Source organism: Solanum lycopersicum, chromosome 10, assembly GCF_036512215.1.
Source record: "Solanum lycopersicum chromosome 10, SLM_r2.1".
NCBI classification, from domain to species: Eukaryota; Viridiplantae; Streptophyta; class Magnoliopsida; order Solanales; family Solanaceae; genus Solanum; species Solanum lycopersicum.
Window position 1 is genome coordinate 57,881,011 of NC_090809.1, and position 25,799 is coordinate 57,906,809.

Sequence of the window (25,799 nt, forward strand, 5' to 3'; positions counted from 1 at the left end):
AATTGCGTTACTCTTCCGTCTTGGAAATTTATAGATGAAAAGTATAAAATTTCTACCTATGAACCAATGATCTCATGTTCCTAATATAAATCCTATAGATACTATATTATTACTTATACATTCAAAATATTAAGTATATAATTAGACGTGTTTTACTGCTATATATATAATTATTATCTATACTTTTAAAATAATAGGTATCTTATTATATATTAAAGAAAATACACTTAAATACATGTATTTTTTTTACCATATGCAAAAAAATAGGGAGAGATGCGAGTGAGATTGGATAGGACGGAGACAAGCAAGTTTCGTTTGTATATCGAATACATGTGAATCACACCAGATATACACTAGGTACATGTATCTGGATTGATTTACATGTATTTGTGACACCGGATACATAGAAAAGTAGCGAGTGAAATGAGAGAAAGGCGAACAAGATTTGTTATATATCACTGATACATGAGAATCCACTCGAATATAAGATATCTAAAATAAATTACACTTAATTTTAACTTCATATATCTGAATACATGTATATTGATATATCTGACATACATGTAAATACTTAAACTAGTGAGATTTACTTACATTTCCGTCCCACTATTTTCTTGTTTACTCTTTTGAAAGATTTTCGACACCTATAACTAATAGGGTCTTCTTTCTTTGGCCTATTTTAGTTGTCATATGTGCATAAATATAAAGGATAAATGGCCAAATTTACTTTCGAATTAGGTAAAATGGAATAAATTTGCCCCCATTAAAATGGGTCAAGTATGCCATCGCTATTACTAATTGGAAATAATTTCTCATCTTAACTATGCGAAAAGGAATAAATGTCCTTTTTTTTTCAGATTTCAAGATCGGATGAATTTAAACTTTTTTTTATAGTTCAGAAGGTAATTTGATCCTAAACTTTGTAGTTAATGATTTTGAAAATGCATAAAAAAAATAAAACATGACAAGTAAAATGAATCGAAAAGAGAAACTTCTCATGATAGTGCATATACAAGTAGTGTAATGAGGTGTATATTATTAGTTGTGAATAAAAGATAGAATTATGAGGAAGTAAAAGTTCAAATCTACGATAATTTCATTATAAAAAGAAAATTAAGAGATTATCATTTGTTATTTTTTTTAAAAATACTCACAAAACTTTCTTAATAATTTCTTTAACATTTGACTTTTCTTCAGTATCTCATGATATTTTGCTACAGATTTGCTTTTACTGGACTACAAATTATGTCCTAATTTGAAAAATAAAACTTATAAATTCATTGTGATCTCTATTATTTTGCCATCTTATCAAGAAAATGATTTTTGGAATCATGTGCCAATTAGTCAAGTTTGTTCAGCAATTTGTCTAATTTGGCATAATTTTCCAAGCAGCGATGTAACTGAAAAATTATAGCGATTGGAAAAAAAAATCTGGGAAAAGAAGTTCGTTAAAAATGAAAAAAATTATCAAGCTGTATCTTCTTCATCCATACATATTATTAATACAATTAATTGTATCAATGTATAAAAAAAATTATTGAATTTGTGTGCCAGATTGTATTTCTGTATTTTAAAAAAAAACTGACTCAATTATTATAATATTGTATTTGTGTATAAAAATAATTGATACAACTATTACAAAAAATAAATATTTATTATGTGTGCATTAATATTAGAATTGATACAATATTCAAACAAATATGTATCAATGTTTTAATTTAATTTGTGAATCACAAAAAAGTTGAACAGGCTGTATTTGTCTATTTATTTTAGGGTTGATACAATATTCAAACTATGAATGTATTCAAACTATCAATATTTATTTTACGGAAAAGGGCCTAGAATACTCTTGAAGTATTGAAAATGCTACAAAATTACCCTTCATCCACCTATTAGCTCCAAAATACCCTTGTCATTCACCTTTAGGTTCAAAATTGACAACTTCTTTAATTGTTTTAAAATTAAACTCTTTAAGTATTTTTTAAAACACTTGGCGTTCAACTATTGGTTATAATTTAATTTATTATTATAATTTATAAACCAACCTACTACCCATTCATTACTAACTAAACCCCCCAATTAATAATCCAATTTTAATATCAAAATCGTCATACACACTACTAAAACACGACGAAATTATAGATTCTTGAATATGACGTTCAAATTATTCGAGTCTGAATCGAAGCCCAATTAAATTTAGGTTGAGCCACTTATTTAGGAGGACACTTTCAATAGGATTCTCTTTCAAGATTGAATTAGAAATTTATGATTAAAGGTAAAGAAGTATTACATCCCGAATTAATTCATGCACTTTTTAAAAATATAATTTTATAAATATTTATGATTTATTTTAAAATCTTTAATATATTGTTTTGAAAAAAAGTTACCTATGAAGTAACATCACATAATTGAGATGTAAGAATAATTAAGATAAACATAGTTAGATTTTTAATTTTATCGGTAATTTTTATTTAGACACTTGAAGATATGATAATTTACTTCTATAGATATTTTTCGCCTCAAATTTTTAAACACTCAATTGGCAGTAGATTTTATGTTGTTTCATTAATAATGTAAAGGGTTTATTAATTTGGAGGGGTTTAATTAGTAGTGGGTGGGTATTTGATTAATTTATAAATTATATTAATAAGTTTAATTAAAATTGAAAGAGGGTTGGTCTTGGGGAAATTGGGAATTGGGTGTATTAGATGGGTTGCTGAAATGAAAACAAAGGGGGTTGGATTGGGCTTGGGAATTAATTAAAAGGGAAATTTTTTAAAATGTCAATATTTTAGCATTTAAGAGGATTCATTAGCAACAATTTCAATATTTAGTAAAAATGTCATTTTAGTTTGTTATGTATATTTTTATTATTTATTTTTATTTAAAGAATATAATTATTTAATAACAAAAAGGAGAAAATTAAGGGGGGGAATATTTCAAAAAAAGGCAAGCATCTTTAATTTTTTCATCAGTTACATTTTCAAATTAAATTTAAATTTTATTTTTTTTCTCCAGAATTTTACCTTTTTATAATTATATTCATTCCACAATATAATCTATTTATATTTATCATAGTTTTTTATTAGTTTGTATTCATTTCAATAGGTATGCCGAATTTATCTATATAGTCATTTAAGAAATATATTTGTATTTTCATATATTTTTTCCCTATATAGTTATTTTTTTTCTTCAAAAATCTTGTATGTATTCATTTCAATATGTATTTTATTTGTATTTCTATTTATTCTAGTTTTTATTTAGAATTTTGTATAATAATATATAAAATACAAAAAATTAGTATGATGAAAAAGTGAATGAAATATAAAATTGAAAAGAAATAATTGAATATTTGGTGTACTCATTCTTAAATAAAACACATAACTAGTTGACATACCTTTAGAATAAATACAAATTAGAAAAAAATATCAAATTCAGTTGACATACCTTTGTTAGTTTGTATTCATTCCAATATATATGTCAAATAAAATGTAGCTATTTAAGAAATACATTTGTATTCGTATATATTTTCACTATGTATTTATTTTTCTTTTCAAAATCTTGTTTCCTTTTCTAAGTCGTATTCATTCCAATATATCTATTATTTGTATTTGTATTCGAATACAAATAAACTAATAGAAAGTTGTTCTTCTTATAAATAAAATACATAACTAGTTGACATACATTTGGATGAATACAAATTAGGGACAAATACAAGATTCATAAACCATGCAACATGAAATTTTTAATAAATATAAATATTGATAGTATACATAGTGATTTGAATACAAATTAAAGAAAGCATACCAAATTCTAAAAAAGAACTATAAATACAAAATTGTTATAAATACATTGAATTAAGTGGATAGTCCATAAGGTTGGTACATGAACAACTATTCATATTCACTAGGTGACATTAACCTTTTTGGATAAGAACGTATCTATTTATTATGATACTTAATATGGTAACCTTTGGAGTGATTTCTCACTCTATAAATAGGGTTGTTCATTCACTATTGTAATAGATACATATGAGACTTGCATACACTTGAATAAGAAGAAAGTCTTATCTTCCATCTTACTCCTCTTGTCTTCATCTCTTTATATTTATATTGCCATGACCTTGATTTTATAACACGTTATCAGCACGAGTCTCTAGCCAATTAAGATTGAGTTTTACTTTTTCTTTAACTCATGTTTTGGTTGATCTCGTTATGAGAATCAAAGTATTGTATGCATAAAATAGGTATGTATTTTCTAAAATATTTTATGATTTATAATAAAATAGTGTTCAGTCACTAACAATTATCAGGAACCGAAGACATATACTACTATTGGTTGAATATGACATGCTATACAAAATTTCTTAAATAGAAGAAGGTATAAAATTTTAATAGCATGAATTTGAATGTTATTTTGATTGTTTTGAAAGACTCAAAGGATGAGTCATGTTGTACTTCGATTTATTATACCGTTAGTTAAGGGTAAGACAATGGATTCAAGTTTCATCGCACCAAAAGGGTAAGACATCAGGTTAAAGTCCGGATGCATCATAATAAAAATATTTGGGGATAAGACGATAGATTCAAGTTCTATCGCACCAAAAGCGTAAGACATCAATTTGAGTTTTGATGCACCGTGATTGGGTTCAAGTCCCATAGAATTATGGCGTAAAACGCCTTATATGGATAAGACATTGAGTTTGAGTCAATGCACCATAATGATGATATAATGATTACTAGGCTTTGATGAAAAGTCTTGAAATTCGTTCTATTGAATTTGCTTCATTTCTTGAAAAGAATGTGGTAGCAACATGTAATAACTCTGAAATCCGCCTGTTAACTTGCTCCATTCAATCATACGAATGTGGTAGCAGTGAATGTTAGTCTGAAAGATGACAAATGATTAATGATATGAATAAGGGCGTGGAGGGACATAATTATAATAATCATCATTGTGGTAATGATAAAAGGAAGAACACTATGAGTTCTTCAAATAGTCCTTCAAAATGTGAAGGCAATTTTTATCAAAATGGTATGAAAGATCATTAGACTTGTGAACGTTGTCAACCCAATAATTTGACAAATTTATAAATCCTCTATCATGATACAAGATAAAGTGATGGTACACTTAATCTTTCAAAGTGATGTTGAGGTGTGTCATGGAAATATGATGAATTTTAAAGCCATGACAATGTGCTTATAATGCAAATTTTATGAAGTACATATAAATAATTAGTCAAATCCTTGAAGAGAATGTGACTTGTAATGAGTATCGTGAATGCTCGACTATTCTATAAGAGAATGGGTCCAGATGTATAAAATCATTATGGGTTGGATATATGCCACAACTCACCTCTATGGAAGGTTTTGAGAAAAAATGATACATGTCACTTCTCATCTCTACGGGAGATTTGAGAGGAAATAAATTTTATTTGGCAGAAATGGCTAATTGTATTGTACGTTTTATACGTCACTATGGTATGAACTACCGAAAGGGCAAAAGAAAGAAATAGTTCTTGCCTATAAGGATTGTGGTCATTATTGTGTGGCAATACAAATTTGTCATTGGTTGTGTACCTATGGTACAACAAAAGTAAAGCAAGAAAGACGTCTTGCTCGTAATGATTTTGACCATGACAATAATAATATAATTTCCTCCTTGAAGGAGATGCTCAACATAGGGATGGTGTCATGCAATATGTAATAGTACATAAAATTAATTGCAAGCTCTAACGAGTTGTGCTATTATCAGAGGAATAATATTGGGGTTGTAGTAAGTCTCAAAAGAAACTTTTTAAGTTTCGGATGAATTGAAAATAAATATTGAGACTATAAATCACTACAACCGAAAAGGGTTATAAATGTTTATGTAAAAGATTACCCCACTTTTCCTCTTGTTTGTTCCATACAAACATGTACATGCTGATGAAATCACATGTAAAAGTAAATTATAAGTGTACTAAAATAAAGATCAGTTGGCATGACTGATTGACCATTCCGATTAAATGTGATGCAAACGTGATTGAGAATTCAGGTGACTTATATGATGAAGAAATAAAGATTCTTCAAGAATTCTCTTGTGTTGCTTGTTCTCTTGATAAAATGATCATTGTACCAGCTAAGATCGGGACTGTAATCCCCTAAAATTTTTGGAACATATAAAAGGGTGAATATGGGCCCGTTCACCTGTCATGTGGATCATTTGCAACTATATGATTCATGCATCTATGCGATGGTCACATGTATTCTGTTGTCAACTTACAAATTGATTTTTGTAAGGTTGAAATAGTTCCAAATTATGAAATTATATTGATAATGCTGGTTGATTTAGCAGAAATTGTATGCCTCCAATTATAGCTAAATCATGGTTATGAGAACAAAACTTCCAAATAAGATTTGGTATGAGATAATTTTGTTTAACATGTAGCAACACATGTATGCATCAAACCAACAAGGTTTCCCCATTAAAATTGGTTCAGGGTCAGGAACCATATAATTTTCATCTAAAATGTTGAATGTGCGGTTATGATTTTAATTACTCCACCACGCACAAAGATGAACTTCCAAATAAGGTTGGAATGAATGTTAGATTTTCTAACATTAGGGGGAGAGATGATTGACAGCTGAAAATTATGTGTGAGGTTAATTATGAATTATCTAGATCCTCGTTAAAATAAATATGTGAACTTAAAGTTCAAGAGATAATTCAGTTGCATAATGTTGCAAATCAGTTGCCAGATAAATGCACTGACCCTGTGATATAATTCAGCTGCAAATGCTCCAATGTGAAGTCCTTGAAGGACAGAGTCTATGATACGCCGGAAGCGTAATAGACCAATCGATTCCAAATATAAAATTCCTTGAAGAAGGAAGGAGCAAATGATCAATATGGTCATGATAATGAGGCAAGTGCTATAAAAGAGCACATTGACATAACAATTCATAAAATCTTGAAAAAGGTTCAGGTACCTGAAATAATGAAAAATGAAGAGATCTCGATAAGTTATGTCTTGTTGGAATCGATATCAAATAACCGTCGACGGTATCTTTGATATGAGGTAGCGCTCAATGATATAAATTGTGATGAGGATCTTGAATTCAAATCTGTCATATAGTGTGAACAGATAAATGGTTGGCCAAGTAAAATGCACAATTCAAGTATATTTTGTTTCACTTAGAAAAGTGACATTTTGGACTGGTAGTCCATAAATCAAGGTATAATGTCAGTGGGGTACAAATAAATTATTATGCGATAGTATAACTGTAAGATATCAAATACGATTTGTGCCTTGGGGCATAAAGGTTTATCGCAAAAATCCTGACATTAGTGGAGATGTTTTCTCCTTTGGTGGATGAAATGAGGTTTGTTTTGATCTGGCAACATATGAAAACTTGAATGCATGTAAATGAATAATTTTAATGTCTAGCTAGACAATGAAGGTTATATGAAAATCCTTGAAACAATCGAGGTGTCTGAAGCATATAAGAGTTTGAAAGAAACTTTTCCAATAAAGCTTCAAGAATCCTTATATGGATTGAAATAGTCAAGGAAGAAAAAGGGTACAAAAGAATGACCCTAATTGTCCTTGTATTTTTATGAAAAGGTCTTGGTAAGACAAAATTTTGTCTTGACCTACAGATTGTTAATTTGACAAATAAAATATTTGTCTAACAGACAACAGTGCACATACACTGAAAATTTTTGATGCAATTTTATGTGGATATATCGCATTCATTGAGTACCCCAATGATTATGAGATCACTTGACATAAATGATGATTCAGTTTGATCTCAAAAGAAGGATAAGAGTTTCTTGGTGATGAAACTCTATCTTGGTGCAATCAGGGCACTAGTGCATCTTACTAACAATATTTGACCAGATATTTGTTTTGCAGTAAATTTACTGGCAAGATTCAGTTTCTCCCCGATAAAGGACATTGAAATGGTGTTGAACACATGATTGAATATCCTCAAAGGACCATAGTTATGGGCTTATTCTATTCCGAGGAATCCAAAACAAAATTGATTGGTTACGCAGATGCAGAATATTTATCTGATCCGCATAAAGTTCTATCTCAATCACTCTATGTGTTTGCATGTGGAGGCACAATAATATCCTGGGGATCAATGAAGCAAATGTTGCTCTGCAGAAATAAAAGTCCTTTATGAAGCAAGTCAAAAGCGCGTCTGGTTGAGATAAATGACACACCATATTCAAGAAATGTGTGGTTTTTCTTTAAAAAAAGAATATACCAACCACAATGTACAAAGATTGGAGACATCATCACAAGAAATCAAGTGATGTTTTAATCAGGGGGAGTACAATACGCGTTGCACTCTTTTTCCCTTGATCGAGGTTTTTTCCCACTGGGTTTTCCTGGCAAGGTTTTTAATGAGGCAACAAATGGTGCGTATCAAAAGATACGTGTACTCTTTTTCCTTCACTAGAATTTTTTCCCACAGGGTTTTTCCTAGTAAGGTTTTAACGAGGCACATTATCTATGGACATCCAATGGGGAGTGTTATAAATACATTGAATTAAGTGGATAGTCCATAAGGTTGGTACATGAACAACCATTCATATTCACTAGGTGACATGAACCTTTTTGGATAAGAATGTATCTATTTATTATGATACTTAATATGGTAACCTTTGGAGTGATTTCTCACTCTATAAATAGGGTTGTTCATTCACTATTGTAATAGATACATATGAGACTTGCATACACTTGAATAAGAAGAAAGTCTTATCTTCCATCTTACTCCTCTTGTCTTCATCTCTTTATATTTATATTGCCATGAGCTTGATTTTATAACAAAAACAAACTAATAGAAAATTGTTCGACAACTATCCGATCTTCGTCGTCTTTTTCAAGATCCTCACGAGTAGACAAAGATTCTACATTTGCGTTCTGAATTTGAGGAAGGTTTTGCACACCAATGAATCTTGCAAATGTTCTTACCCTCTTTCTTCCCTCATTTTAGTAGCGGATCATACATTATACACTATTTGTTAAATAATAAATAAATTAAAGGATGAAAAGTCACCAGAAATTGGTTGATTAAGATGAATAATTCTAGTAAGCCTCTTGGATTCAGCCATTGGAGAGTAAATCATAACAAAAATTGAAAAATACAAACAATATTTTTTTAAGATTTAAACAAAAATAAAATTAGAAAAGATATCTGAAAATAGGATAAAGATTAGAGATACCTTAATCAAAGGGATTCTAGTTGATAAAAAAACAACCAAAATATGTGGCAAAAAAAATTTGCAACTTGAATATTGGAGGAAAATCAGAAAAGATAACCATGAGAGAGAAAAAAAATTAAATGGGAGAGAGAAGAACAATTTGAAAAGATAAATATGAGAGAAATGATTTTTTTTTAAAAGGATATATAAAATTAATTGAAAAAGAGAGATAAAATAGGAAGAAAATTGGGACACATAAATTTTTTAAAACAATGACATTTTTGACATTATTGCTAATATTTATAAAGTATGAATATTTTTACTAAATATGTTATTTATTTTGACTAGTTTACTAATTTTGTAGGTGGGGTGGAAGGGAAAAGGGAACGGACTAGATTTAATATTGGTTGGGTGGATTATTTAAAAGAGTGGAGGTGGGCTGCTGAAAGGGAAGAAAATAAAGGCCCAATTCTGGTCCTAAAGGGGAAGGTATTGGGCCTACGAATTGGGCTTGGAATTTGTGGGCTGCTGGGAAGGGAATGGGAAGGAGATTTGGATTAATTTGATAAGTAGCCTAATAGAGTTAAGATGATAAATTTTGGCTAGACCTTAAATAATATGGATTCGTATTAATTAATTAACGAGCTTCTTTATTTTAGTAACATAATTATAAAATAGTGATTTAAAATACAATCATAATTTTAAACTAAGCAAGAGTGCTTACTAAAACCAAAATATTTTGGGATGATTTTTTGAATGATCATGAAATATACTAATTATATACATAATTATGTTAACATATATATTATCTAAAGATATGCTAAAAGTATCCTACGTAACATAAAGTTCATGCATTATATTATTATATTCGTAAAATTTATAAAACTAATTAATTTAAATTATTTGGAAAACTTACGAAGCTCGATAATTAATTTGTACCGATGCGGATCAAAATTGGGTGTCAACAAGTACTATAAATTACAATTTTTTGCATATCAATATGATGAAAAAATATATCTTAAAATGTTAATCAAAGTTTTTATAGTTTGACTCTAAAAATAAAAATAATGACAAATAATAATGGACAGGGGGAGTATCTAATTTTTTTAAAAAATGAAATGTTACTGAATGATGTACTAATTTTTCCATGTTGGATAATTTTGGTAGTAGGTTGTCCTTCTCGATTTGTTAAAATGTTAATCAAAGTTATTTGAAAAAGTGTACATTCTCTATGTCAGTGAACAAAAATATATTCTATAATAAAATATTTGTAAAAATAAAATTATATTAGTTATTTTAAGTTTCTCACTCTCTTTAAGAGAGTGTACACACTCACTTTGTCAGGTGGATAATAATGTAATAATATCAGTTCAAGATTATTTATTAGGGGCAATAAGACGTCTGCATAGTTAAGATGTCTGCATAGTTAATGTGTCTTATTGAAAAATCGGTGTAAGTTCAGGCATTACTTTATGTCTTTTCTCTAATATATTTAAGACAAGTAGTATATTAGAGAAAAGACATAAAGTGACACCTCAACTTATATAACAGTAAGAGTATATATCAATACTGGAAAATTGAATTTAGCGAGAGAAAATTTTTGTAGTTAAACAACAAATCCGTTAAATCCACTTAGCGACTGATTTCTATTAGCAACGAACAAAATAGCAACAAGTAGCGACAACTGTTACTAAATGCAATAATTTTAAATAGTTTATAAGTTATTTGTATAACGATAAGAATATATATGAGCCCCTTGGTATCAACTCTAAATAAACAAATTAACATATATATAACATCATTTTTTATTTGAAAAAATTAAGTGATGATTTTCGCTTTCAACTATTTTTCCAAAAACTTCATTTTAAACATGATAAAATACTAGCCACAAAAAAAAATAAAAATAAAATAAAATAAAATACTAGCCACATAATGTTTGACACGTGGAAGATAAACCAAACCTTACCCTTCTCTAAAAGCACACTATATCCACAAGCCCCTCCTTTATTCATTCCTCCTATCTCCAAACCAAACCAAAGATTTCAAAGAAGTAAAAAAAAAAAATGGCTAGTATTCCTAGTACCATAGTTAACACTAGTTTCTTGCCAAGAAGAAGTGTTGTTACTAGCCTTAAATCCATACCAAATGTTGGTGAATCTCTCTTTGGTCTTAAAAGTGGTAGAAGTGGAAGGATTACTTGCATGGCTACATACAAAGTGAAGCTTATTACACCAGAAGGACCTTTTGAATTTGATTGTCCTGATGATGTCAGCATTCTTGATCGGGCGGAGGAAACGGGGCTAGATCTTCCTTATTCATGTAGGGCTGGTGCTTGCTCATCTTGTGCTGGAAAGGTTACTGCTGGAAGTGTTGATCAGTCTGATAACAGTTTTCTTGATGATGACCAAATAGATGAAGGATTTGTGCTCACTTGTGTTGCTTATCCAAAGTCTAATGTTACCATTCAGACTCACAAGGAGGAGGACCTTGTTGGCTAACTAGTATTTTACTTCTTTTCTTATCAATAATTAAATTAGGTGCTATGTACCTCTTTTATATAAGTCAATGATGACTTGTACCATAATGATTTATGGAAGAATTAATAATTTTCTATTTTTATTTAACTCGTCTCATATTCACTTCAAAAATCAGAATTTTCGTTAAGGAGTGTACGGTAATAAAAGATTAATTATAAGGATAATTGGACATGACCTCAAGAAATTTTCACTATTAGTGTCCCCTAATTCAGGAATTATAACAAACAAAGCAAAAAACAGATAACACATATGTTTTAATTGAAAACAATGCACGAAGAATAAATGGTACATTCTGTTTTGTTACATTACAGAATATCACCATTAATAAAATATCAAAGAGTAATACTTTATTCCCATAGCCTTGTGGCTATTGAAAATTAAATTTAAGTACAAAAGTCAACAAGTTTTAGATGTGTCAGCACTACATTTTTTCCACTCCACTCTTCCCTCATGGTTTTATGTAGTAGTCGATATGTCAACATTGTGAAAGTTGTCTAACATAATTTCATAATCAAAGTTTGTTAGGAAATTAAATAAAAAAAAATAGTCTTTCAAATTCATTAAATTAGAATTTACAATATTACAGAGGTTTGGTTAGAGGATGTCAGTAAAACAAAAATGATCATTAGCAACAACTAATTCTTAATTGCCGCTAAATAAGTATTTTTAGCGGCAATTGTCACTCTTTTTATATGTTCCTAAAACCTTTAGCGACATTGGTTCTAATGACACTTAACTAATGCCGGTAAAGATTTTAACACTCTTTTAATGTCAATATTTAATGCCGCTAAAAATTATTTTTATTATAGTGTGTGATGAGAATTATAATACTTAATTCCTCTTATAATTGGCCTCCACCACATCTTTCTAGTGGTTCAATTTGGATTGGTTATTGATTAAAACCAAAACCAAACCAATTCATTTGGTTTTTCAAATTTCTAAAACCAAAACCAAATGAATAAAAATTATAACCATCGGTTTGGTTCAGTTTTTCTGGTTTATTAGGTTTGAAAGTAATATTTTTTTAAGGACGTACGTATCTCGATAGACACAAACACCAAGTACATGAACAATCTACAGAAAAACTAATGTTGATTCTGTCAAGCAATTAAGCAATAATAGAGTTATCATTACACGGACAAAGTGATTCAATTAAGAGAAAGTGTGACTATTTTATGTGAAGTACACTAGGTAAAGATTAAAATGAGTTATGATGAACTTGGATTTGAGATTGTTATACTTGGGCTAAAGTGTTGGTTTAAAAAAAGGGTAAAGTTGAAGATTTAAGTTAATTAAAATTTAACAAAATATTTTAATTTATTTATAAATAATATACAAATAATTATAAAATTTATATATCTAATTTATCGATTCAATTTAGTTACTTTTGCAGTTATTTTTTAGTTAAATCAAAACCAAACCAAATAAAATTTATAAATCAAACTTAACCAAATATCAATTTTTTAAAATTAATTTAATTCGAATTGTTATTTAATTAATTGTCAATCATAACCATGAACAAACCCTATATATCATAATCATTTTTTTGAGGTAAATTAAGGGTCAACCTCTTTAGGGAATCTCCCAAAGACATCACATTTATATATTTGTCTTTTAATAATTTATACACCTTCTCCTCAATTATTTATTTATTTTTAAATTTACACACCTATTAAAAAATAATTATTGACATGGAGAGTTTATTATTTTATCTATATTAATTATGAAGTGAATAACTTAAAAATTTAAGATTTTTAAGAAATTGTACTTCAAAAATAATTAATTAAGAAATTGATGATAAAATTATTTGTCCTTTTTTATTTTATTAAAATGAAAAATAAAAATAAAAAAATTAAAGGACAACTAAAAGAATGGACGAGGGAATATAATACATTGCTTAATGTCTTTTAGGTAAAAGTCAACCTCTTAATTAACAGACAGTCGTTTTTGTGGTTCTTTTTGTTTTGTGAATATGCATCAACAGTAGATAGCAGCAGGTATTTCGTTAATTAATGAGAAAAGATATAAGTCTAACCCTCGAGTTGTGTTAAATTTTTAAAAAGACATATTAATTTTGTAATTATTTTATCACCCCACTAAATAATTTTAAATAGATATAATTATATCAATTTTTTGTTATTTGACATAGAGAGTGGTGAGCAATCTATAAAATATATTTTCTTATTTTTCTTGTTATTTTAACTTTTTTTCCTTTTTATTTTTTCTTTCTTTTTCTTCTTTCTTCTTCAAAAATTCATTCTGTAATCTCCATCCATTAAAGTTTCTTACTTTTAATGTCATCATTCTTACCACAATTTCACCTTCCTTTTTTATTACTATTAATTTTACTCTCTTTAATTTTAAAATTTTATCTAAATACTTTTTCAAATTTCGAACAATTTGATAAACCCATTAGATTTCATGATGATCAGAAAGTATCATATAGTTTTTTTTATCCGATTTCAGTTAAGTTTTTTCAATTTTTGGGAATTAATTGATTCTTTTAAAATTATCATTTCTAATTTTGAATCTATATGAAAATGAGTAGTTTATGATACCTTCTAAATTTTCGTAGAAAAATAATTAATTTTGCTATCAATAATTCAAAAAAGCCTATAAAATAATATGAATTCTATAAAGAATTTGACTAGAAGAAAAAAAAAATGGGAGTAAGACTCAATTTTGATATGGAGTGTAGGAGGTGAAGAAAAAAAAATGAAGGAATGAATCACTTGAAAGTGGGAGGTGAGAGATAAGTGAAATTTAAGATAAATCAAAATTAAAAGTCAAAAAATAAGAGAGACATAAATTTTTTAAAAAAAAGATAAAAGGAAAAATTTAAGATTAAAAAAAATACATTTTAAATTAAATTAACATGTGTCATATAATGATTGGTACATGAAAACACTTGCTTCTTAAAATTTGGGGTTGATCGAAAAATGATATAATAATATATTTTCAATATTGTTTAGTGGGGTAATAGGACAATTGCAAAGTTAAGATGCCTTTTTATAAATCCGAGACAACATCAGTAGTGACTTTATGTCTTTTCTCTTCATTAATTTTGTATTTTTTTTAAAACTAAATCTCTAAAATTTATGTTTTTTTTAAAAAATAATAGTAGTAGCTATTCAACTAAATATAGGACTTTAGTTTCAACTAAAAACAATTAGAGATTCATGTATTATCTTTAACATTAATTATCTATTTTTAAATTATTTTTTAATATTTAATATTAACCATTATTTAATATAAATATTATAATATAATATTATATCATTATTATTTTTTTATGTGATGCCTAAATTTTAAGTAAATTAATAGATTAAATATATGATTTGAGATACATGATATTGTCAATGTTTTGTTGGTTCTTTTAAGTCAAAGGTGAAATAATAACATGGAATACGGTCCATTAAATACACAAGCTATGGTAATAAAGCCCATTGTAACATGATCACAATGAGAAACCATGGGACGCTGCTCGAAAAACTTGAATTGAATTTAAAGTTTTATTGGATAACCTTTCTAGAAATTTGAATATTTCTTTTAATTCCTTAGATCCAATTCTCTTTTATTTCACCATTTTCAAAATAATCTCTTTTCATCAAATTCAAAATTTCTTAATTATTTTATTTTAGCGAGTTTGGTAAAATTTATTTATACAAATCAAATCAATTTTAATCATAAGACACATAAATAAACATGATTTAGTAGGGGCTTAATTTATGTGTGCATTTTATTAGTCCATTTCCGAAAAATGATATTTTTTTATACTTAAAAATAATTTTAGTTTAAACTTTTTTTTTAAATAAAATAATTTACAATAATATACATATTTATGACTTTGACAAAAATATTTCTTTCTTTCTTAAAATTTATTACTCCCTCTGTCCATATTTAGTTGTCTACTTTAGAAATGACACATTAAAATAACAATAATTAGCGTAGTAAAGTTACAATTATACCCTCATTATTTATGGTTTCAAAAAGGATTAATTAGAACTTAGAAATTTTCAAGAAGTTTAAATAAGGATATAATAGGAATTTTTTTTGTCATTTGTTGATTTGTCAAAATGAACAAGTAAATAGGGACAACTAAAAGAGGAAATATAGACAAGTAAATATGGATAAGTGGAGTAATAACTTGTCAAAATTTATGATTAAAATTGTATTTAAACTGATACTAAGTGTAAAACTGTTGACAAGCATTGTTGAATATCTCACAAAAATATATAGTGGACAACTATTATTAGACGAAAAAGTATTTTTATATAAATGATGAGATAAATAAGTCAAAAACTATCTAATATCTTTAATCAAACACAAGATGAAATTAGTCTATATTTTATGGTAATATTATTATACCTTATACCTAGCACAAAACGACTTTGTAATTAAATTGAGTCCAATGGAATATTAAAGTGTTTGAAAGTTGGTGAGCCTTTTAGAAAAAAAATGTAGAAATGGGAAGAAGACAGAAGCCCATAGGAATTTGTAACTACCATTACCAAAACAGAGTTTTCAAATCTCAATGTCTTGTTCACTTTATTTTCCAATTAACAACTACTACTAATTTAACTTCGTTTTTCTTCTCAAGAAAGAGATTCATAATACCCTTTTCCTAATTTTACAATACAAGAAAAAAACAGAACAGAAGAGAGCAATGAAGATGAAGATGTGGAGTAGAAATGTTAGATGTTTGTCTACTTCAGTAGCAAAAAATAGGAAAAACAATATGGGATGGTGGGACCATGTACAACAAGCTCCTAAGGACCCAATCACCAGTGTCACTCAGGCTTTTCTCTCTGACCCAACTCCCTTCAAGCTCAATCTTGGTGTGGTAGTGCTCTTTTCGTTTCAATTTATTTATCTTATTTTAATTTTATTTATAATTTAAGAAACTAATTGAATGTGTACCACATGTACCACATGATTTATACTCGAACTATTGTAAATGATATGTAGATTTTCTCTGTCATACTTTTGAGCATTGATGTCCTTGTAATCCAAAAATATATAGCTTCTATACTAATGGATATATATACGTGTCATAATCTTATCCACCAACCTCAACATTTATTATATATCGGATCGACGGATAAGATTCTGCCATGTGTTCCTATTTATTGTTCCATTAAAGTGAAGACATATATGCTCTAGTGGTGAAAGACATATATGTTCTAGTGTTTGGATGACAGGAGCACCAGAGGCAGAATTAGCCTTCTAACGGGGCTCATTCGAACCCCCTCCGGCAGAAAATATTACTATTTATACATGGTTAAAAGTATGTGTTATATATATATAATTGTTGCCGAACCCCCTTCGATTAGTTCGTGTGTTTAGTCCTTCAGATTTTGAACCACTTATTAAAATCCTATATACATCACTAAGGAGCACCAATATTCCATAAGTATGACAGAAAACATCTGTATACTAATTACGATAGTTCGAAAATATATATGTCATTTTTTTCTCAATGTTTTTTATTCTTGGTATGTCAGGTACTACAAAGTTAGAATTAAGTATTATAAAAAAACAGTTTTTTTTTCCTAAGCAGACTAAAAATGAAAGTAATAGAAATGAATTGAAATGAGTGAGGACTTGGTTTTGTTAATTAATGTTTTCTCATTGGTAATGTTATTTTGTTACAACTTCTTAATAGGGAGCTTACAGAGATGATAAAGGAAAACCAGTAACTCTTGAGTGTGTTAGAAGAGCTACTGAAAAGATTTCTGACTGCGAGATCTTGTAAGTACCATCTGTTTTTCCTTTTTTCTTTTTAATTAGAGTTAATGGTAAAATATTTGGCTAATTTAGGATCGAGATATGTTTTAATACAAATGAAGTGATATATGTTAATTAGGTAAAGAGTAGAATGAATAGTTGAAGTATGAAACTCACGAAAAAGTGATAGTTCAACTGTATTTTTAGCTTTATTGTTTGTATAACTTAGTGTTATATTTAAGGGCTGATGTTTCCTCCTTTTTTCGCTATGATTGAATAATTGTTTTGGTTAAATGAGTGTACTCTAAGTCTAAGCTCATGTTGGATTTGATCAATCGTATTTTTCAGAATTTCCTTATCTAATTACTCGAATTTGTTTCATTTCTTACTTTTCTGAAGTCTGACTATCCATTGCATGAACAATTTCTTGACTTTATGATTGGAAAAGGAAAGTTTTAACTAGGAAAAGTTCTCGGAATAAGCCAAATGTGACACTAATTAAATTGAGGTGCGCGCACAAGCTGCCCCAGAAACCAATGGAGTAAAAAATAGAAATGTGACACACTGAGGTGATTGTAGGGACTATTCGGTTAGGAGGACATATTCCTTTCGAGTAAGGGAAGGAGTTCAGTGAAATACCAATTCTGTTTTGAGTAATATTGATCCTTAGGATTGAAGAGGATGAAAATTAATTGTGTATTGGAATGAAATGTCTATAATGATTAATTTTTTTAATTCTTTTGAGATAAATTTATCGCTATAATGATTTAAGTTGAGTGGTACAAATATTGAGGATTCATGTAGCCAAACTCAACTAGTTTTGAATTGAAACTTGGACAATGTTGTTTCACTAATAGCTAATTGCGTACTTTAGATATATTGTTGGTACACCAGTCATTTTAGACACCAAGTCGAGGTGTCTAAATGTGCACTCTTTAAGTCGTTGGAGTGCTTGCTTTCCAACTGTTTATGTATCTTTTGCTCTTGTGGATTAACTTCATCACACTAGAATGACTGGTACATCAACAATATATCAGGTGTTGGTTTCACTAGTACTTGATGATTTCCCTGAATTGTCTGTAAAGGGTCATTTACATGATACGGTTAGACATGGTTGAGTTATATAATGTTCCTCTTTGGGTATATAAAGGCATCACTCGTGGCCGTTGTAAGGGGATCATAATGCCGTATTGGATGCATAAGAGCATCAGAATGTTTTTGTAAGGATTTTCAGTTACTTCACTCCTTGCTTTAAGATATTTGGTTGAACTTTGAAGTTCATTCATCATATTAGCATAACACTGTATTAGGAATATTTTCGAGGTTCATCCTATTTCATTGCAACCATGACCGTTGCTTTTTCTATTGGCAGGGAATCAACTAAAGCAACAACAAAATCAAAGTTTGTGCAGGACTGTGTTAAATTGGCTTATGGAAATGACTCTAGTGTTGTTAGAGAAGGCAGGTTTGCTGGTGTTCCAGCTCTTTCTGGGACCGGTGCGTGCCGGCTGTTTGCGGAATTCCAAAGGCGCTTCTATCCTGACTCACAAATGTTTCTACCAATGCCAACTTGGTCCAAGTAAATGTTTCTCACATTTATACTTCTCTTTCATGCCATGCCATTATTAATTAGTACTGTGATTGAAATGTGTCCTCTTTTGAAGCCACCACGACATTTGGAGGGATTCTCAAGTTTGTACAGGAACCTATCGCTATTATGATCCTGATTCAAAAGGATTGCGATTTCAAGCTCTCGTGAATGATATCAAGGTTTGGTGAATTTTCTCTAATTGTGTTGCGAAATTCTTGTTTCAACTTCAGCGCCAAATCTTACATCCTTACGTATGGGATTGTGAGCCTTTGTAAAAGATGACTTATGTTGCTGAGCTAAGGCCAGCAGTAAACTCTGCAATGTGATGATGATTCATTTTGATCCGCGGTATTTGTGTATATGGTTACAATGATTGCAAGCTACACCAACTCTTGTTCAGTTAACTTTCTTCTTTTGGAGTTTCGATTACGTTACCTGACCCTATTCATTTGATGATCTCGCAGAACGCTCCAGATCGTTCCTTTTTCTTACTTCATCCTTGCGCTCATAACCCAACTGGTGTCGACCCCAATTATGAGCAATGGAAAGAAATCTCACACATATTTAAGGTCAGTGGCATAACTTGATCCTTTTTTTCCCCTATATTTATGCTTTTAGATAACTTCTTATGCACTATGTTTGTGAAAAATGTTTTCAGATCAAGAATCATTTTCCTTTTTTTGATATGGCTTATCAAGGAATTGCTAGTGGAGACGTTGAGAGAGATGCCACTGCCATTCGAATATTTCTAGAAGATGGACATCTATTAGGCTGTGCACAATCTTTTTCCAAAAACATGGGCTTGTATGAACACCGAGTAGGTTGTGTCAGGTAGACAAACTTCAAGTCACAGTGTTCTGCAACTCCTCATTTTCAATGATACCGAAATAATACTTTAATTAGTTAAAACTATTCACTCAATCCATTGAACGAACAGTAAACATAAACGGCATAGCTCCATAAACGAAGTAATTTCAACTTGTACATTTTTAGTCCTGAGTGTACTTTAGTGATTAGTAGTCCACGAAATGATCAGAGAGTATTTGGTTCTTAATGATTTCTTGATTAGCCTCCAGCTCTGAAACTTCCCGTCCTCCCCTTTTTTTGGAAACCAGTATTGTCTCCAGGGATGATAAGCAAGCCACTGCAATCAAGAGTCAGTTGCAGCGAATTGTCAGGGCAATGTACAGTAGTTTTCCGGTTCATGGCCCATTATTAGTGTCAACAATCTTGAATGATGCTGATTTAAAGGCACTTTGGGAAGAGGAAGTTAAGGTATTTAGTGTTATTATTATGTATGAGTAGTGAGTACTACTTTCTTACCATTCCATTTCCTTACGAACGTACCAATTTTATATATTTTCACGTAAGGTCATGGTGGATCGCTTAATCAGCATGAGAGTTACATTACGTCAAACTCTTGAAGAGTTGAACTCATCTTCGAGCTGGGAACATGTAACAAAGCAGGTAACAACTCTCAAGTTAATGCAGAATCGCATATTAAATGCAGCTGCTAATTGTTAAAACTTCAGGTTGGAATGTTTTACTTCTCTGGTTTATCCCCTGAGGAAGTAAACCAATTGCAAAGGGATTTCCATATATACATGACTAATGATGGACGCATCAGGTACTTATAACTCACTAAGATGTCTTAAATTTCAGTATTGATACCTATAAACGCGATGCTGATGACATTATGATAATTCAGTTCTGATACCTATATACTTGACATGGCTAATGCAATATTGTCATATGGCAGCATGGCAGGGGTAACAAGCAGCAATGTAGACTACTTGGCTAATGCAATCCATGAAGTTACCAAAGAGTAAATAATAGCAGCTGTATTGGTTCAAAGCATTTTGAATTTGTAGTTTAGCAATTCTTATTGAGATCTTGTGCAGATAACCATTGTCTAATACTGTTAGAGGCTGTTTTGTAGGATGTATTAGAGAAAATAATACATGTATACATCTTATTCAATACTATTCTTATACATAACGATCAATGATATAAGCAATATAAGGGTTTATTAATATATTGATAAGAATGGTTAAAGATGGAACTGGCCTTGAATCACCAAGCCAAACATTGGATAAGAAAAATAATGTCAGGATGATTAATTAATCCACAACAATATAATTAATAAATCTTATACTTCTGTATTATTAAGGGGTCGTTTAATAGCTAGATAAGAAATAAATTATTTCATGTATTTATTTTTGTACTAGTTCTTGAATACGTATGTTACACGTGTATCTCATGTTATTTAATATCAAACATTTCAAATGATATAATTATTTTAGAATAATTGATGCATTATACAATATTTAAAGGGTAAAAATGATGTTTCTGGTAAAACATTCAACTAAGGTTGTAACTTGCAAAGACCAATAGAGTTTGAAGAATTTCTGGTTGTATTGATAAAAACTTTCTAATTTTAATCAAGTGAGATACACTAAATTTATTGATAAAAAAAAGATTACTACTTCAATTATATGATTTGTCAAGATTGTCAGATGTCTAACACTATATTTCCACACAAATAAAAGAAGTTAATTAAACAAAGTAATATATCAATAAGAAAAAAAATGACCAATAAATAAAAGATTACATAAGAACTATAAGATGTGTAAATATAAAGTGTAATGGACTAATATTTTCCATTTAACTTATAAAGAGAGAAACTGTGTATATGAAAAGTTGTGAATGAATGTATTTAATTGTAGAAGCTAAAAAATTTAGCAATTAAAGTCATTAAAAAGTGAAAAATAATAAATTGTGACATCTAACCATGTATTCTCTTTAATCAAATATTAAAAAGTGAAAAATAATAAATTGTGACATCTAACCATGTATTCTCTTCAATTAAATATTGATATTGTATGAATCTCTCCATATGCTCTAACCTCTCTCTTCATATGCTCTAATGTTTAAGTTTTTTTAATCTAAAACGGTAATTGTTAATGCAACTCAATGATAATGCCAAAAGGAATACTCATAAATGCACTTCAAATTATTACGGTAACATTTTAGGGTATGTAAAAAGTTTTTTGTTATGAAACTTAAATTACTATTTAATAATAATAATAATAATAATAATAATATAATGGTATTATTGTAGTAACTCAACTATATAGGGTTATTTTGGTATTTCAACTTTCGACTTTTTTATTCCCACTTATAATAATATATGATTACTTGTACAACGTTTGGTAGGTAGGTAAAACCGATGTTTGAACGTCGGCAACAAAAATAATGAAATACCGGTCAAATTATTTGATTCCCAAGTCTTTAAGTACAAAACCAAAGTGTACCTCATAGCATAAACTTATGTGAGAAGCCTCTCTAACAGCAGCCAAATACATCAATCTCCCAAATGGAGCCAAAAAAAGCCTACACGTGGCTGGCTCAATTACCACTTCCATGGACAGATACTCTCCAACTTTATTGGACCAATATTTTACCTATCTTGTGGCCCATCGCTGATTGACTTTTTTTTCAAGTTTGTGTCACGTAGGTCGAAAAGGGTACAAAATTACATATAAAATAAACTTATGGGTAATAGGACCTTAGTATAGTATAAGTATATCTCTGAAATTTTGGACATAAGTTGAGGAGGTACTTGTGCATTTTCCCTATATTATATGATACTAAAAACAAAATAAAGCCAACAAATAAAATCTAATTATAATTAGCTATAACAAGCATTTGATTAAAAAAAATATATATTTTAAGAGTTGTGTTTTACATGTTCATTTTGTAAGAAAACAAAAGATATATGTGGAACTTTTCTTATAAAATGATCGATGTTTTCAATAGTACAATGTCTTCTGGATATACAACAAGAGAGACACTCCTAAAATTTTACTAATAGCAAGGAAAAGACTCCTAACAGGTAACTAATCCTAATATTATGTGTATTATCTTATTTGTAGTTAACTTGTAAAATAGGTTAGTTTATAATACTTCAGCCAACTGTTGGCTGAGATCTTAACCAACTGAGGCTCAAAACACCAAATAACGATAAGAAATCTGGATCTGTGTGTGTACGCCCAGTACTCTTTGCACTTCTTGTCTTCGTTTGTGAGTAGATTGATATTCACACCAACACCCTTCCTCAATTCGGAGAGCACGAAACACACCCAACTTGCCCAATGAGGTGTGAAGCAGAGGTCCAAGCAATGATCTAGTGAAAAAATCAACTGATTGGGATGAAGATCGAATGTGAGAAAGTGAAATGACTCATGCGTAGGAACTGTTGGCGAACAAAATGACAATTAATTTCAACGTGTTTTGTACGTCCATGGATGACAAGATTTTTTGCTATATGAATTGTCGCCTGGTTATCAGAGTGTAGTGGAATAGGGATGTAGATGTCTTCAAAGAGGCGAACAAGCCTAGTAAGTTCGGAAACTACCCGTCTCATGGACCTAAACTCTGCTTTAGAGAAGCTAAGAAAAATGGATGTATGCTTCTTTGATTATTAAGAAATAGGAGAAAGTCCCTAATGAAATGCAAAAACCATTGATAGATCAATGAGTATCAGGGCATGTCCCCCAATCATAATCGCAGAAGGCTCGTAGTTCAAATGAAGAAGAATGTGATATAAAAAGGCCAAGTCTCAGTGTCTTTCAAAAGGTAGCGTAGGACTCTAAGAGCAACATTGACGATATAGAATTTCCTGGGCACCAACATGTATTGACTCAAGTGTTTTACGATAAAGGAGAGATCTGATCTAGTGTGTGTGTGTGTGAGGTAGTTTAGCTTTCCAGAAAGATGTCGATACAAAGTAGGATCAACAATTGGATCGGGCGAAATTGTCTGATAGACCATTTTGCTTGTATGAGTTTGTATTCTAGACCTTCTAACTTAGCATTTTGTCAACCGAACGTTTAACTCAATAAAACTCAATACCTAAACCCCTTCGGCTTTGTGTGAACTTCAAACGCCCAATAAAAATGACATGTCATTATCCAAATTAGATTTTATATAGCACGTCATTTATTATTTATTTTCTTAAAAAAATTATTGTTTCTTCATTTTCACACCATTATTCCCTTCATTCTTACTTGAACAACTTCTAAAACCGTTTCCTCCATTGATGTCAATGAATCACCATTAAAATAGCTTAACGTATCTTAATATTTGCATACAATTTTACACAATACACTTCATCTAATTTCATAAAGATATTAAAAAATTACTTTTCACTATTCAAAACTATCAGATGTTGTCTACAAAAATGACAAAATGAAAAATAAAGAATAACTTTGACAACAAAAGAGGTCAATACTCATTAGAAGTATTTCTTTCGAAAACTAGGTTTATCATATATTTTTTTATTTTTTTCGCACAATTTCGTTTTTAATTTGTGGGGAACACAAAACGAAAAAAAGAATAGAAAAAAAAATTTGGAAAGGAGCAAGGAAGGGGAGAAAGAGTGAAATGAAGGTCTTGGTGGGGAAGAATGGGAAAAATGATGGTTGAAGATGGGAAAAAGGGGGATGGGTGGGGGAAATTATAAAGAGAGAAGTGAAACATTTGTTTTTAATTTTTTTCTTGTTTTTATTTTAATTTTCTTTTTCTTTTAATTATTTGAAATCAAAATTTTTAGGTTCACGCTCTTTTTTGCGCGTGGAATCACGTATTTGTCCAACTCATTAATTAAGTTGACACGTAGACCTGATCAATGGTCAAAGAAATTTAAAATGTTAAGTTTTATTGAGTTGGAGGGTTCAGTTGACAAGTTCAAAGTAAGGTCTAAAATACAAACGCATACAGGTACGACGGTCCATCAGACCATTTTACCTTCTTGAGAAGCCTAGTTTGACAATTTGGTCTAAAGGAGAAGACACATGAGATAGGCCTAGAATATCAAACTCCTTTAACAAGTCGAGGGCGACTTTCCTATGACCAAGCATCTGTTTTATTTTAAAAAAATACTAATTTGTTTAAAAAAGGTAAAAAATAATTAGGTTTCGAAAAATCAATTAATTTTATTATTTAAGAAAAATCGACTTTTCAAATTTTGGAGTCGCCACTTGATTTTTGATAAAATCAAGAAAAAATTCAAAAGATCTAAAAATAGATTAAAAATCAATTGAAAAGGTTCGAAGTTCAAATGTACATCCCGAGAAGGTGTTAGGCCCTCGTGATGCCCGCTAACTTGCGGTTGACCGGCGATTTGACCAAATGACTTTGTAAAATAAAAATTTTTAACCAAGTAATGAGAAAATTTGTTTTAACATATTTTATTCCATTTTTATTTTATTTCTAAAGGGAAATAATTAGAGGGAATTAACTTTAAAAACTAAATGGTGACCAAACTTAACAAAATAAGTAAATAAAATAGTACAATTTAAAATAATGAAAAATGGATGCCCTTTAGGAGATTATTAAAATTCTACCAAAATATTAATTAAATCAAACAAATAATAAATAAAGAGGGAAAAATATTTGAACTTGGGCTTGATTGCCCAAATTCATTCCGTTGGGCCTTGGCCCACCTGTCCTAAACTAAATCACTTAAATTTGGGCCCCTTTTTAACAATTTAAAAATGTGTAAATTAGGCATATAACATTTTTTTATAGTAATATTCTCGAGTTACAACATTAGAGTTTGAATTTCATTGTATAACATTTGATATCTCAAGCTATAGCATTTAAAAAAAATATATAATGTTAATTGTAAATTATTAAAAAGAGTTGTTAAAATAAAAAATAAATTAAAAAAATGGACAAATTAATAA

The 25,799-nt window shown here is 29.5% G+C and overlaps 2 protein-coding genes across 2 annotated transcripts; both read left to right on the forward strand.

Moving 5' to 3' along the window:
* Window positions 1-6,307: 6,307 nt before the first annotated feature.
* On the forward strand, window positions 6,308-11,814 carry LOC101265784 (ferredoxin). Its single transcript, XM_069289706.1, has one exon. The coding sequence runs from the start codon at window positions 11,259-11,261 to the stop codon at window positions 11,691-11,693; it is 435 nt and encodes a 144-aa protein (XP_069145807.1). The 5' UTR covers window positions 6,308-11,258; the 3' UTR covers window positions 11,694-11,814.
* A 4,367-nt stretch (window positions 11,815-16,181) lies between these two features.
* LOC101264873 (aspartate aminotransferase, mitochondrial-like) lies at window positions 16,182-21,085 on the forward strand. Its single transcript, XM_004248995.5, has 10 exons — window positions 16,182-16,575; window positions 17,398-17,483; window positions 18,832-19,038; window positions 19,124-19,229; window positions 19,515-19,619; window positions 19,709-19,881; window positions 20,166-20,325; window positions 20,422-20,517; window positions 20,583-20,677; window positions 20,810-21,085. Exons 1-10 carry the CDS (start codon window positions 16,399-16,401, stop codon window positions 20,877-20,879), a joined length of 1,275 nt encoding a protein of 424 aa, XP_004249043.1. The 5' UTR covers window positions 16,182-16,398; the 3' UTR covers window positions 20,880-21,085.
* Window positions 21,086-25,799: the final 4,714 nt, after the last annotated feature.

Bases quoted from the DNA above. Each gene is read 5' to 3' on its own strand.
- LOC101264873 (XM_004248995.5), top strand. From the start codon at position 16,399: ATGAAGATGAAGATGTGGAGTAGAAATGTTAGATGTTTGTCTACTTCA. The intron at 17,484-18,831 runs GTAAGTACCATC...TTCTATTGGCAG, and splicing joins ATTTCTGACTGCGAGATCTT to GGAATCAACTAAAGCAACAA. The intron at 20,326-20,421 runs GTATTTAGTGTT...TTTTCACGTAAG, and splicing joins TTTGGGAAGAGGAAGTTAAG to GTCATGGTGGATCGCTTAAT.
- LOC101265784 (XM_069289706.1), top strand. From the start codon at position 11,259: ATGGCTAGTATTCCTAGTACCATAGTTAACACTAGTTTCTTGCCAAGA.